This window comes from Opisthocomus hoazin, unplaced genomic scaffold, assembly GCF_030867145.1.
Source record: "Opisthocomus hoazin isolate bOpiHoa1 unplaced genomic scaffold, bOpiHoa1.hap1 HAP1_SCAFFOLD_266, whole genome shotgun sequence".
In the NCBI taxonomy this organism is placed as follows: Eukaryota; Metazoa; Chordata; class Aves; order Opisthocomiformes; family Opisthocomidae; genus Opisthocomus; species Opisthocomus hoazin.
Window position 1 is genome coordinate 1 of NW_027449051.1, and position 15826 is coordinate 15826.

A 15826-nucleotide genomic window follows, 5' to 3' on the forward strand; every position below is an offset into this window, starting at 1 on the left:
TATAACAAAAAAAAAAAAAGAGGTTAAATATCTTTGTTTTGTCTACTTTACCCTCCAAAAAATGTACAGGGAAATAAAGTCTAGTTATGAGAACAGTTTTGAATACAGAGTTGTTCCTAAGTTTTTCAAGTGCTGATCACTATGTTATCCAAATGCTTTGCAACAGATATGAGGTAGGAGGAGATATTTTCAACATATTACAATTCGCCTGGTCTTCAAAGAAATTTAAGGTGGTTTTGTGTGTCCAGTTAGAGATTGCCCAAGACCAACTTTTTTTCTGAGCACTCTTTTCAGAGCTTTCTAGCTTTGTGTGGGATTTCCTGTGTCTAAGCCAGAGCTCTCACTGAGTAAATGCAGCAACAGATACTTTGTGCACCTTCAGAGACTTCACGGCTTTCTGGATGGATACCAAAAATGACAGTTAACGCAGCCAGTGATCACCTATGAAAATGTAGCGTAAGCTACGCAACATTGCCCAGGATGTTTGCAGGCAAAACAGGACAAGAACTTCTGTCCCAGAAGTGTGTTCTACTGAAACCATCCTCCTTTACCATGCAGCACATCTTGTTTCAGCTCGCCTCCCAAGTTCCCTCTATGTCTGGCCCATACGCCTTCCCTTGTATGATCCCAACTTTCTTCCAAAGGAAGAGCGCACACTAGACAGAGACTGTGCTGCTCAGGGCTAACGCACAGCAAAATCCTGAATTAGTGTGCTCAGTTGTTCCACACAACTGTCATTCACAGTCCTGACACAGGCAGGTCTCATGAGCGTGCGGCACTGAAATCCTCAGAGATTTTACCAGGCAAGCTGTAAAAGGACACATGCAAGCTGTGCCTTCCCAGAGCCTACGTGTGAACAGTTTGGCATGCAGAGAGCAAGAGGCTCCTTCTCACAATAAAGCTTTCACACAGCTTTGCTGAAACAAAACCCAAGACATTCCAGAAACATTTTAAAACAGGTAAGCCAATCTCCCCCTTGCCCCAGCTTCACTTCACAACAGGTGAACAGCTGAGCCTGAAAGACACGGACGTGTTTGGCCTCAGGCAGAAAGCCAAACCAGGAAGCATCCTGCTAAACATCCCGAATTTGGCAACACTAAGCCACCGAAAACTGACATTCATAACAAAAGGTGAATCTTGGAAGAGGCAGTATTAGGAGCACACTTTACACAAGTTTCTCACAGTTTGTCTAAATCAGACACCTCTTTAAGCCAACCTTCTCCATGTTCTCTGTCCTTGGTTATAAAAACAATTTACGTACAGTTCTCTCTACAGCAGTTATCACACATTCTGTTGCAGTTTGCAGAGTCCCATACTTCATCAAAATGACGCGCTATGAGGACTCGGCGACACCTGAAAGAACAAAGAGCAAAGAGGGACTATAGAACATAAATGTCTACACCTGTCTCATAAACCACAAAAGTGACAAAAAGGAGGCCCCCTGGGTCAGCTCATAGCTCAAAACAAGCTTGAAGATTTATCTCAGGAAAAAATCATGACACAAACACTGCACCACAGTATTCCCTGTCAGTTACACTAATACCAGTAACTAGTAGCTTGCCACAACACTAAACACTACTGCAGGAACAGTTTTGTTAAAGCAGAAAAGTAAGTACAACCTGCAATTCCAACAGCATGAAAAATCGTAAGAATATGAACCAATTCTTAGACTGAGGCCAACAAAGGCTATACTCAATGCATGAGTTGTCCACAACATCAAAACAACTCTTTTCCATGAAGTATTCCATACAGCTCCATGCAGCAGGGGAAGCATTAAACACATGCCGATTCCTGTGTGGCCATGAAACTCTGGTACCTGAGAGTAAAAACCAAAGCACTGCAGTGTTTGCTCTGAATGGGACTTTAAAGACAAAGATTGTTTGTTGACAGATATTTTATCTCAACATAACTGCTTCCAGAGCTTTATCCTGAAGCTGGCAAGAAACACACCAACATTCAGTTACGCTCAAGAGCATGCACACTGAGCAGCCAAACCACAAGCTCCAAACTCAAGACTCTATAACAACGGTTATAGTGTGATGGGGTTTTTCTGTTTTGTTGTTGTTGTTTTTGTTCAGTACTTTTTTTAAAATACCCTCTAAGAAACTCAACAAAATTAGCCTAACTATTTAAAAACTAACCAACCACAGTAACTTACTTGTTCATATTCTGGCAGTAAGACACCATATCGTACAGCTTTTCTTGCCCTACATTTTCCATCACTACCATTGAGCTGATTCTGAATATATCTCCAAAACCGTAATACAAAATGCAGTCAGCTTTTTGGTCATCTCTACCTGCAATGCATTAACAAAAAAAAACAGACTTTAAACTTTAGAAGAGATTTACTTTAAGCATAGCATTTTCTAGTACAAATTCCACTCTTATCTGCATGGGCTTCTGCAGCCCCTATAGGGAGAGTGCATGGCTGTAACAGAATATCAACAATAACCTATTAGCCAATAGAACATAGCATGATACAGACTAGAAATTAAATAGATTTTGAACAGTCTTCTACAGTTACAGAATCAAGCAAACTGAAGACACTACACAATGAAGATTTTGACTCTACAAACTAAAGTAAAATATTGATGTCATACAGGAAGTCAGCAAAATCACTATTTTCTCACCCTAACAACCTCTTCGAAAAGTCTGAGACAAATACATCTTGAAGCCTAATTCTTATTTGATTAAAAGACATTGTGAGCTTCAAATACCTTATTAGGTATTACTTCTAGTAAAGAGAGAATTAGGTATGATTAACAAAATATTCTCTTTAAAACCAACTGTGTCTTCTGCAGCTGAACTTAGATCATCTCTTCCTTCCCACTGCCCGCCCTTTCCAATGACGTGCTGATGGGTGCCCTCCTGCTGTTTATAAGATCCACAGAGCAGAAAAGGTCTAAAAAGCCCAAACTTTTAAAAACTTTAACGCGTAACAGAAAGAAACTACTTCACTTGGATGGGCAGTCAAGGGGAAAAAGGAAGGTTTCATAAGCAAAGTACTGTGTTCAGGCAAACGAGTAGCAGTGCTTCATGAGTTCCCTGCCCAGATCAATCTCATTTAAATCGAGCTATGAAAAAGAAACATAGAAAAGCTTGTTCTAATCACCCAAGTTGATAAACATTGTGAAACAACTATTTCAGCACCTATATGGCCCTTGTCTCTCCAGTGCAAGCAGATGCAAACCCCCACAAACTTTGATAACTGTTGTATTTCTTAAGCCAGCCAATTTCTATCATACAGGCATAGTTAACATCTCAACCAATTGCCCCTCAGGGTCCTTAAAAAGTTTTCCTTCACATAGGTTCAAATCTGTCTTTGAAAAGGCAATAATGCACAAGGTCAAAAAAAAAAAAAAAAAAACAAACCACAAAGCAAAACCAAACACCACAAAACCTTTTTTTAGCTGAGTGCTGAGTGAAGGGCTAGGTACCCAGTTATTCTTTGCTACACCGCAGTACAGAGGCCTGAGATCATTAATGTCATTTAGATTTGCTTTAAAGCCTCTTTGCAGAGGCAGAGTGGCGTTACACCCTTTAGAACCTGTCTCAAAGACAAGACACTTTGCACAAATGGCTGAAGTACAATTTTATTGGTTTAACATGTAAACAGCTACTTTGCAAAAGCCACTTCCTGCAATACCTGCACGTCCACTCTCTTGGTAGTAGTTCTCCATGGATTTGCTCATAGAATGATGAATTACAAACCTCACATCAGGTTTATCGATTCCCATGCCAAAAGCAACAGTCGCCACTACAACCTGAAACAAGATTAAGAAACATCAAGATAGCAAAACACAATTTGTTTAGAGGAGCCGTAAGTCTAAGAAAGTATCTGCTTTACCTGGATTTGATTTGCTGCCCACCCTTTATGAACTTTGGTCTTATATTTAGCATCCATGTTGGCATGGTAAGTCCCTGCCTTGATTCCCAGTTTCTGCAAACTCACGGTAACTTGCTCAGAATCCTTCTGAGAAAAACAGTAAACGATTCCTGCACAGAAGTAAAAGATGCCTTATTATAATGTCTTAAAAAAACCAAACATTTTCCAATACTTAAAAACAACTTCAAAAGTTTTATTAACTTAAAAATAAATAAATAACAGTAAACAATCTTTGTGCCCATACTACAGTAGTGGTAGCCATGAACAGAACTTCAATTATCAGCTTTGACTTGGAGACTAAAGAGAAAATATGGGTGCCAATCCACGTAATCATGGAAGTATCCTATTAATGCTCAAGGAGGACAACGGTTATTAATGCTTATGTAAAGGGGTGCTTATGACATCTATGACATCTCACCTGAGGTTTCAGACAAATCTACTTTTTGTCATTAGCCAATCTGCGCCAAGGCAAGGATTACACACAAACCCACAGATTTTGTGATCATCTTAGCACAGTTTGTAGTCGGGGAGCTGCTCAGCACAGCCACGGAGTTCCACAGCAGAGGCAGGGACAGACTGCTGCCCTGGAAAACTGAGTTCTGTTGCCTTAGTAATACGGCTCTCCTCTTTATGTGCAGTACATAATTTATTGATTACACAAAGTCCAACTTTTACAGTTCTGCATTCAGCACAAAAGTGGAATTCACCCCACCACACACCCATTCTGGTCATTGAATGATAAATGAATCTTATGACCAAATACGAAAAAGTAGCGTTAAAGGCAGTAAGTATCTTGACACATAGATAATAAATGATATACGCATAATTTAAGAACATAGAGATAAGCATTTTTTGAGCATTGTTTTTAAAGTCTTAAAAATTGTTATTATTCTTATCTATGAAAGCACTGTTCTATATACATCAACATTGTATTTCAATACTTCAGAATAGATAGGAGTGAACTGTAAAGACATCTAAACAATAATGACTGAAAACAGTTATTATTCAAGGTATGGATCTTACTAAATTTCATTTCTTTTAATGCTGGATGCTTAATGTATGGTGAAAGTAGAATTTCTCTACACATTTCAGGAGCACCTGGAAAACATCACTGTAATGCTGAAAGTTATAAAAAATAACTTTTTTCTGTACACTTTTTACCTGAAAGTCCTTTGTACCTTCCATTAATGATCTTAACTATGTCCTCAATGAAATCTTCATTACTTGAAGGCTTATGTCGAACCTCAAAAATACAATAAACACATGCTAAAGTTCAAGTGGCCACACAGTCTGTCCAGCAGTCCTGTTACTCTACTTCTTCCAGTACAACAGACACAACTATTCTGCCATTTAACCAAAATTACTGGATTCTCTTTGTGTAGTCAGATTGCATCTCAAAAGTCCATAGGAAAAAAGTTTTCCCATGAAGATCAATCAAAAGCAGCTGCGGTCAAACTGAAAATACAGTACAACATGACGATTTACAACTTCTTGCCATCATGTGACATCTTTTCCAGCAGTTTGGAAGCAGTCTGAACCTGCTACTGACTTCTCCCCTGCACAAAGTCCTGTCTCCTAAGCCTGGATCACAAAGACAGAGCAGCCCAAGTTCCTCTGCAGATGACAGCAAGTTCAGCGACATGATGTCACGAAAGAACACCATCAGTCAGTTGAAAAGCTATTTATAATTGAAATGTGTAATTGAAAATCTATTCTAAAATTCATCAACTATAACTTACAGAAGATAGTATGACTGCGATGCAGTCAAACAGTAAGAAGACATACCTCATAGTAAAGATTGGGCCGGTTGAAAGAAGCAGTAAAAGTAATGCACTTCTGAACATGCAGAATTTTCTGAGCATCCTTTAAAACATGATTTGTCGCAGTTGCTGTCAATCCAATCAAGGGAGCATTGGGAAACTGTCTTTTCAAGATACCAAGAGACTTGTAGTCTAAACAAGAAAAGGGGAAGAGAAAGATTTCTCATACCATAAATCCAAAGTTAAAAAAAGATATTAATGTAGATAGCATTCAATGGGGTAATACTATAGTCTGTGAGACAACAATACTGCACTAAATGTTATTACCAATTAATTTACCACAGAACTAATTTATACATCCAAATGAAGTAATAAAAAGCTTGCACTTATCAAAATAGATGCTTTCTCTTCTAACTGAAATTTATAAAAGCAGCCACAACTCAAAAGGCAAAACATATTGGAATAGAAGTTCTTAAAAAGATAGAAAAATGTAAGTGGCATCGCATTAACCAGCATTAAGGTTATCGTGCACGTCTGTTTTCACAGACAACTTTTTAGTAAACACAGCTTTGCTAATAAACAAGCAATGGGGAATTTGGATACACAGACCAGACTATTAAGGAAAGGTTTTAAAGTCTCAGTTCTGACAATCACTTGCTGCCTCAGAACAGAAATGCAGCCAGAGGTACACAGCCAAATGCCTGTTTCACTGGCATGGCTTTTTGCTCAGACATCACATTTTAACTAAACTGCAAAGGTTGACTTTACAGTCACTATTACTTCAAATCAGGTTTTCTTTCGAAAGGAAAGAAACAGTAACCAGTAAGTACCAGTCTTCTACAACTAACGAGACAGGAAACAAACTGAAGCACGTTTCTTTCGCTACAAGTCAAGGGTATTTGTTTCAACCTCCTTCAGAAGCCATTCAAATACATTTCATGAATTTACAAAATGCTCTACCTCTGTCACCTAGAGTGTTAGGGAGCGGTGTACAGAATGACACTTTTTCATGTAGCGGTAGATTAAAGATGACTGTATTGTGCATATTAAAGATAGCAGCCAAGAACTTTCATTTTATTAAGCTCCAACAACAGTAAACTGATTTAGCAGTTTTTCACAATCACAACAGCAAAATCTACACGGAAATTGCTCCTATTTGCACGAACTTAGCTCCTGGACAAGGATATAGTCATTTGTGAATTAAATTTTAAGTCCTTGAGCTAACACGGGCATTTGCCATAAACTAAGTATTTCTTTAACAGATGAAGAAAGCACCTGCCTCTATTTCAGGCTTAACTCATTATTTCTTGATGCTTGAATAACACTGCAAACTGGATTTCTAAGGAGCATACCAGGCCTGAAGTCATGGCCCCACTGACTACAGCAATGGACCTCATCTACAGCAATGCGAGCAAGACACCCTGCTTGATAAGCTTTCTCTAGCTTTGACATGAACATTTTGCTTTTTGCAATCTTCTCCGGGGTCACATAAATGAGCTTCAGCTGCGAACTTCTGTCTAGCATTTCGGTATGAACCCACTTCACATGTTCCTGTTCAAAACAAAAGGAGAAGTCAGGGGCTAATAAACTAGGACAACACACTGAAGCTGCTTAGTGCTAAGATTCTTAAGAGGTTATTAATAATTCACAAGGGGTAATTAACAGAGGCAGATAAGCTGTTACATAGTATTTATCGCTACTATAAGTCTTTGCAGAAGATCATTATATTTAAAATGTTAATTTTAATACTTGGAAAATCTGTCACAGAACTCTGTAAAAGCAAACTATTAAATACTTGTCTTAGCTTCATCATGCGGTATCCGTATTTTCCCAACAAATCATAACGTACCAAACATGCCTGTGCTACTACAAGTGTAAAATAATTTCTTACACACAACAGTGATCTTCATTACCGAGTTTTCAGAATGCTTTACCTCAGAGCAGCTCCAAGTTTGGCACATTGCATCAAGCCACTAACCTATCAAATCCAGTGTCACATGCAAGTTTATGACCATAGCCTCCTGGTAGTCAGGAAAATACATTTCACTGTAAAAAGCAATTGACTAATAACAGACTGGGAAATAAGTTGCTTCTTGGCCTCTAGATGAAACAGCTTACCACCTTAAAGACAGATAAATAATTATATATAAAAGCCTGCACTGCTCAACATGCTGCCAAAAAACACCTACTCTCCAAACTTAAGACTGGAAACTGAGTAAAAATCTATAACAGCCATCAGCCAAAGGTACTGCACATCCTCTAAATAGTCTCATGAAATCTAGTTATTCCATTAAAGGTGCTGGCTTGCATATGTTCTTGTCATTAAAACAAGAAAGCAAGACAGTTATTCACATTATCCATACCACAGCATGTAGCTGGCAACTTACTGTTGATAACAGACAGAGGCAAGATGCCAGCACACGCAGCACAAAAAACACGAAGACTTGGCAGTTAAACTTACCCTACTGCTTGAGGCATTTAATAAAGTTGCAGAAATACCAAGCTGTTCCAAAACCATGAGCTGATCTTCCATAAGTGATATCAATGGACATATCACGAGTGTGAAACCTGCAACAATCAATCATTGTGCAAACTGAACAGTTCAGATGTCACAAATATCTCCTCTAATACTTTTTACTAACGCATCAGCCCTGTTCTGAAGGAACTGCCAAACGTGAGCTTAAGCTTCACACACAGGAGCAGATTCCCGTCTGACAAAGCTGGTGAGCGAGTGCTAGGTCCCATAGGGGTACTTCTAATCAACTGCCTGTGACACGCACCTTCTCTTAGAATCTCCACCACAAACAACTGAGCTGCAACGAACAAAGTATCAGAACTAATATACAAAACAAAGTTGAATTCACATCTGTGTTCTGAGGTACTAATTTCCCACACAACTAAGCAATGCTACATGTCAGTAAATTTGGTCTTTGTAAATAAGTAAACTTCCACGCAATTGGACGGGTGGGTTATTTTTCAAAAAAAAGCTTAAAACCCAAAACTAGATAGTCACTTTCAAAAATTAATATGCAAAGTCTCTCCCAGATAATCTGAAGCTAAAACTTTAGAGTGGAACAAGACAAGTAACAGCTATCCATACTTTAAAAATTTACAGTTAATGTACTGAATTAAAAGGGAAAGAAAAAAAAAAGTGACAAACTTTTTGAAAGTTCTTTCAGTGTTTAGTAATAGAACATATTGAAAGGAACCCATATAAATTATTTAAATCTAAATCCATCCAAAGGCACATCTATTTTAAAGCTGCCATTGCATCTTCAGAGAAAATAAAGTAAGAGAGCAAAGCAAATATTTCTAGTAAATCTTTCTCTCATATCTTTGCTCTTCTTCCCCCATACTTGGATATTAGACACCAATATAATGTTCATTCTCCAAATAACTATAAAAGGGAGAAAATATATCGAATTGTTTATATGTGACCTTTTCCTCCCTTACATACCATCAGAACAGACAGCTGGTAACTGATAGCAAAGGCTCTTTCCACCACCTGTAGGCATGACAAGAAATATATCCTTTCCTGCCATTGCAGCATTTACTGTTTCAAGTTGCAAGGACCTAAACTTCTCGAGTTTAAACTTGCTCTGCAGTGCGTTTTTTATCTTCTCATACCATGGAAAATCTGTTAAAGGAAAAAAGAAACAACCCACAAAAAAAACAAGTTTCATAACCAAGTTTGTTAAAATACAAGCAGGAAGAGCAATTTACATACACAATAACTAAATCTGGAAGCAATACAATTTTAGGTCTGGGAAAGCATTCAAAGATTTAATAATGGTATACAAAAAGCTATACACAACCTGAGTCTGTATAAACTAATTTCTAAGGTGGACCTTTGAAAACCCTATGAAATATAAACACAATCCATCTCCAGACTAAAGGCTCTCATTGCACATAAACGTGAACTAATGCTAAAAACTCCCAAGCAGATGAAGAGTTTCAAAGTGCTAATGATCAATTAACTGATCAGTCCAAAATTAAATGGAAAGAAGAAGCCGACCTTGAAAACAAATAAAAGCAGACACTGAGCCCTACAACAGTCTCACTACTAAGTTGCCCAAGTGCTTCCCTCATACAAATGCAGTGATTACAAATAGTATAATGAAGGCAGGGCTACCATTTTTTCCATATATGCCAGAAACAATAAGCACTTCTTAAAAAAAAAAAAAGAGGGGGGGGAGGAGAGGGGAAGTTTAATCTTCCCCAAAATAATCACCCCAGCATGCTCATATATTTTTTTCTTTTCTTCAACAATAAAGAGCTAAAGGCTGCATCCTTTAAAGAGGTAATATTGTAAAAACTTCAGATGCATCAGGAAGCATATTAATCCTTTTTGTATTATTAAAGTTACAATGCAGAAAAACTGTGGGAACTCCAGGCCACACCACGTGCAATGCAAGAATTAACTTTAGTACTTGAGGTGACATTGCTTCTGAATTCACAGACATCACAGCCAAGATCCCAGGCTCTCTGAAAGCAAGAAAAGCCTCTCACCGACTTCAGTGAGCTTTGTACTGGGACCAAATTTAGCTACTGCTCTTATTCAGCACGTACGCAGCATCTGATTGCAAAGATGTTAGTTTTCTAAGCATAGGTGGAGAGAATTAGGCACAAAGTCACCCAAAACAAATGGACTTATTCAACAGCATCAATTTGCAATTCTAAAGGACCAGTATTCTTACATTTGCATAACACTTCTCAAACAGACAAATTCAGATTAGACTACAAAATAAACTTCATTTTTTAAAAAGCCAAAAAATGCAGTAGATACAGACAGAAACTAACAATGCATTTCGAAATTGCAAGTGAAGTAAAGAGGACGGGAAAAAAAATTATACAAAGATCTGAACTGAATTTGGCTAGGCATAACATGGCCAAGGACTACCGGCTCTCCAGGACTTCCATTAATGTTTAACTTGAAAGACAGCACTTCCAGAAGAAGAGCAGCCCTCACACCACACCACCACGGGACACTTGCCACTTGGACTAACTCTACCATACTAATGTATTCTATGTTAAGTTTTGGCAGTCAGCATCCATCTAATTTGCATAATTTGGTAAAATGGTGGGGCTACATAATCCATGGCAGACACAACCAGCATCCTACCCCCTCAAGGAAGAAGAAACACAAAGACAGTGAAATGTAACTTTCAGAGTGCAAGACTGTTATCCTGAATCCTGAAAATACCCAGAGTAATTATTTTTAGCACACAAATAAACAGGGAATATAAATACTGCAATATAACCAGACTGACTCCGGGATTCTTATAGCAAATCAAATCAAGTTGTGACTTTGCAACAAGAAAAGAATACAATTAGTTATAACAGGCCATTCTTGTGATAATTCTGCCTGGAAGACCTGAGATTCGTATTTCGGAATGTCCAGGGAGCCAAGTACAAACATCACCCTGTGTAACTAAGATGTTAGGTCACCTAGCTGAAAAAAATGAACCAGGACAATATCATTATCCAAACAAAACTCTGTGTGGGCGCATTTTTCCCATACTGAATTAGTTTACTTCTATTTTAGAATATTTGAATTCGACTCTGCAAACCGTTTTTGTTCCACGCCTCGGCTGAGGTTTCGGTGTCTTTACTTCCGCCTGCCTCCAAGTCTCCTGACGACTGCTTTATCAGACTCTGTACCCTCATCTTCTTTTCCATGAGCTCCTGCTGTTTATCCACAAGCTCCTGAATCTGCATCTCCACCGCCTGCAGCTCATTTTCAATGGAAACCAGTACCTCTTCTAGCACTGAAGGGAAAAAGCAAGGTGAAGGAAGAACAAAGACTACAGCAAATTGCTAATCCCAGTTTGAAATGATACTTTATTTCATTTGTTGACTGAGAACAATCAAAATTAAACACAACCCAAAGCCATCTAAACAAAGAGACAGCCTGAAAGACCCACTGATAAGATTATAGTATCTAATATTGTATATGCCATGTAAAAATATTTAGCAAGAGTTAACAACTTATTTCTTATATTAGTGGGTCATATGTACACAGGTATACTGTAAGTTGTCATCTCCGATACAGCGTATGAGAAGGATGCAACACTGCCATCGCCTGCATTGATTAATAGAGAAAAAATGTATCACAATCCAGTTTCTCAAAAGTAGTGCCTTTCCAGAGAAACACTGGAAATTATTTTCTTTTCTGCAGATGCATGTTAAGCAGTGAAAAGCATATTGCATCTGCCCTGATACTAAAGCTGCTATGTTACAATGCAGACAGCGAGGACTCCAGCCAACTCCAAGGGGAGCACAACATAACGCTTTTAATAGAAAGCATTGACACGCAAGAAGCAACATCAATCTCGGCAAGTAGAGGTCTTCTGAAGATGGAAAGAGTGACATCAGCAAAAAGCTACACTTCGTGCACCCAGACCTCCATTCTATGCAGAACCAGAGGATCTGCTGAACGTCAAGGTCTGAACACAGAGGACAAAAGCTTTTGCGAACACAAGCCACTCTTAAGATCTGAAAAAGCTGAAGCAAATACTCCCCCCACAAGCCTGGGTTATGCAGTGAATCTTTGGCGGGAACTTGCCTCAACATCCTAATATGCACCTGCATGGATTGTGTTCTAGAATCCAGTCCCCAGGATTTAAATGAACAACTACCACGTATCACAGCATGCCAAGTGTGTATCAGTATTTCAGAGCTAGGTCAGAAAAGCATAAGAAGAAATGTCTTCCTCACATCACGCCCCGCAAAATAAGAGATTTAGGTCCAAGCATAGCAAATATGATCATCTGCTTATGGAAGCAAAAATGTAGAATATGGAAAAAAGGCATCCTCATTACAAATTGGACAAAAGGGGACATACGTCTTCCTAAACGCCCGCTGTTACTCAGCAGGAAAGAGTTGAAAGTATCTTAAAATATGAAGCATATTTTTAAAATACTGAAAACCAAGTAATTTCCCTGACAAATCTGCTTTTGTTTTAGTTTTTATCTAAGAAACAAAGTTATCCAGTAAAAGAACTTTTTATTCAAATCTGAAGTATAACAACACAGACCCCACAAACTCTTTTCTGCATACATCAAATTCATATAAATAACAATCAATAACATCAGGTGATTGTGCCCGTTAGTTAAAAGATAGCAAAATGCACATATTGAATACTAATTTTGGGTTACCTGCAACAGCTGCCATGTTTGGAGAGCAGAGAATGTTATCCTTGGGAGACGTTATTTAACCAAGCAACTGTCACCAAGAATAAAATAAAATAAATGAAAAATTATTTAATGAGTAATCCTTCTAAAGTTAGAACAAATTTACAGTGAGAAATTCTTCATTAATACAGGAGGTGTTAATATAACACTTCAAGTACTGGTTCACTTAGCCTGCCTATATAAATATGCCCAACTAGATGACAACACACTTCTTCCCGTCCACAAAAGGGACGGATACCAACTCACAACCAATTCCTAAGGCTATAGCTCAGCAGCCTTCTAAACAAAACCACGTGGGTTTTGTCCAACTCATAAATTTTCTGACAGGCACTGTCATTCACCTACTTTCGACCTATCGTTTTCATTTTTTTTCACCTGTTCAAAGACTGTTTTACAGAAAAGCCTGAAGAAATTATATTGTGCCCCTTATAAAAGCAGCCACCATAACACAGAGCAGATCTTCTAGGAAACAGAAAGGTAGTTTGGTTCAGAGAAGGGGGGCTGGTTTTGACTAGATCGTCAGTGAGGTGAACTTAGAATTCTATTTATTGGCTAATTTTCTCAATAACTTTCTTTGTCCTATTACAAGCTAATAACACAAAACTCAAGAAACAAGAAACTCTCTCACCCTTGTTGAATTCTGAACTATATTTATTATATACGTGGGAGGCAAACCTGAGGGAAGGTGAAAGCAAACAAATTCAGCGAACCCTCACTATAAGCTGATACTATCATAACAAATATTTTACTTTGTTCCTATAACTAGGGGAAAATATACGCTAAAAAGAACATGTGAATAAAACACTGACTTTGTCAGAAGATATAATTAAAAATAAGGTAAAGGCCCACACTTCAGAAAGTGGTTGATTACTGTATAAGATAACTTAGCCGTGTACCAGTCTCCTACATCATTTGAGTTGCACAGTTCTGTCTTTATACTACCTGCCACTTGCACAAGAGAAATTGGAAATATTGGTCTCGTCGAAGCACAGAGCAACCAGGGACATCCAGAAAAATCAGTAGGTGTGACAACACAGACACATTGTAAGTGCAAGGTGCTACTTCTACTCACCATAGTAAACACAATCCTCACAAGTATCACTGGGCTGACACTTCAGGAAATACAAGCCATTGAGAGGGCCCTTGACAGGCTGGAGATGTGAGCCTGCATGAACCGCATGAAGCTCAACTAGGCCAAGTGCAAGGTCCTGCCCATGGGTTGGGGCAATCCCAAACACAAGTACAGGCTGGCGGAGAGTGGCTGGAGAGCAGCCCTGAGAAGAAGGACCTGGGGGTGCTGGTGGGTGAGAAGCTCAACATGGCCTGGCAATGTGCGCTTGCAGCCCAGAAAGCCAACCGTATCCTGGGCTGCATCAAGAGAAGTGTGGCCAGCAGGGCGAGGGAGGGGATTCTGCCCCTCTGCTCCCCTCTCATGAGACCCCACCTGGAGTCCTGCGTCCACCTCTGGAGCCCCCAACACAAGAATGACATGGATGTATTGAAGCGGGTCCAGAGGAGGGCCACAAAGATGATCTGAGGGCTGGAGCACCTCTCCTATGAGGACAGGCTGAGAGAGTTGGGGCTGTTCAGCCTGGAGAAGAGAAGGCTGCAGGGGGACCTTATAGCAGCCTGCCAGTACCTGAAGGGGCCTACAGGAAGGATGGAGAGGGACTATTCACAAGTGCATGGAGTGACAGGACAAGGGGGAATGGCTCTAAACTAAAGGAGGGCAGATTTAGATGAGATATTAGGAAGAAATTCTTCACCATGAGGGTGGTGAAACACTGGCACAGGTTGCCCAGAGAAGCTGTGGATGCCCCCTCCCTGGCAGCGTTCAAGGCCAGGCTGGATGGAGCTCTGAGCAACCTGGTCTGGTGGAAGGTGTCCCTGCTCATGGCAGGGGGATTGGAACCGGATGATCTTTAAAGTCCCTTCCAACCCAAACCATTCTATGATTTTCTTATCCAAGAAGTGAGAAGAGAATGAAAATTATGCACGAAAGTTTCCCTACGTGCTGCTAAAGCTCCGCAAGCCTTTCATTTAGCTCCTGCCTCTAAGCGGTAGCTCAGCACACCTTACAATCGATTCTACACCACCACTGCCAACAAAAGACCCCCCAGTTACCACTCAGTTCCTCAAAAACATGACAACAGTGATGAGCTCGTACCTTACAAACCACAGCGGACAAAAGGCAAGCAGAAGCACCTTGCCACTTGGGCGGTTTGACCCCCCTGTAAAAACAAGCTGAATTCTTGTGGATCCATCCCGCTACAGCCTCTTCCGAGCGGCCCGGCAGCGGGCAGGGAGAGGCCTCCAAGCAGGCAGGTCAGCACCTGGCGCCCCCCCCCACCCCGTGCAGACCAGGGAGCCTCCTCAGCCCACCCCCCACCTACGGCCCGGCCCCGAACCGCAGCCCCAACCCCCAGCAGCCAGCGATGTCAGCGGGGCGCTACGCAGCGAGGAACCCTTAATGCTAGGGAGCAAACCCGGCAATGACCGCGCAGGCAGGGCGCAGCCGCTGGGCGGCAGCAGCAACCCCCCCCGCCCAGCCCTGAGGTCCCGAGCAGCCGGGGGCCGGGCCGGGCGCTGCAGGGCCGCACGGGCGGAGGTGGCCAGCAGGCCCCGGCAGGCCCCGGCAGGCCCCGGCCTCGCCTCACCCCTCTCCCCCTTCCTCCCGCGCGACCGTTACAGCCCCGGCGCGCGCCGCCCCAGCGGTCAGTGCCAGAGGGGGCGCACGCCCACCCCGCGACTGCTCCCCGCTCCCACCTGGACGGCCCGCCCTCAGGCCACGCCCTCTCCCGGTTCTGCCGCTTCCGCTGCCGGCTTCTCTCAGCCAATCGCCAAGAGAGGGCTGAGCGCGCGAGGAACCACATACACACCCCCTCCATTCAACACAAGGCTCCCCTTCGCTTTTATGAAAGCGGAGGGGAGGGCACCGGGACGGGAGGGGGCGTGGCCGCGCGAACAACGCGGCTGCTGACTGGTGC

At 41.0% G+C, this 15826-nt stretch overlaps 1 protein-coding gene across 3 annotated transcripts; it reads right to left on the reverse strand.

The window, feature by feature from the left end:
- Nucleotides 1-56: 56 nt before the first annotated feature.
- Nucleotides 57-15707, reverse strand: LOC142360320 (ATP-dependent DNA helicase Q1-like). Of its 3 annotated transcripts, none has more exons than XM_075412507.1 (12): nt 15606-15707; nt 12804-12870; nt 11217-11414; nt 9104-9283; nt 8108-8214; nt 6999-7197; nt 5672-5838; nt 5048-5129; nt 3848-3996; nt 3647-3764; nt 2159-2297; nt 57-1353 (listed from the first exon to the last, which is right to left on the reverse strand). In XM_075412507.1, exons 2-12 carry the CDS (start codon nt 12817-12819, stop codon nt 1254-1256), a joined length of 1455 nt encoding a protein of 484 aa, XP_075268622.1. In that variant the 5' UTR covers nt 12820-12870; nt 15606-15707; the 3' UTR covers nt 57-1253. The 3 variants fall into 3 exon arrangements, with proteins under 3 accessions (XP_075268622.1, XP_075268623.1, XP_075268624.1); XM_075412508.1 differs by lacking the exon at nt 15606-15707 and adding an exon at nt 15007-15143; XM_075412509.1 differs by lacking the exon at nt 57-1353 and adding an exon at nt 1417-1816.
- Nucleotides 15708-15826: the final 119 nt, after the last annotated feature.

Coding starts and splice junctions, on each gene's coding strand:
- LOC142360320 (XM_075412507.1), bottom strand. Junction 5,839..6,998: donor GGGCCATGACTTCAGGCCTG/GTATGCTCCTTA, acceptor TTTCTTGTTTAG/ACTACAAGTCTCTTGGTATC. Junction 1,354..2,158: donor TACTGCCAGAATATGAACAA/GTAAGTTACTGT, acceptor TTGTTCTTTCAG/GTGTCGCCGAGTCCTCATAG.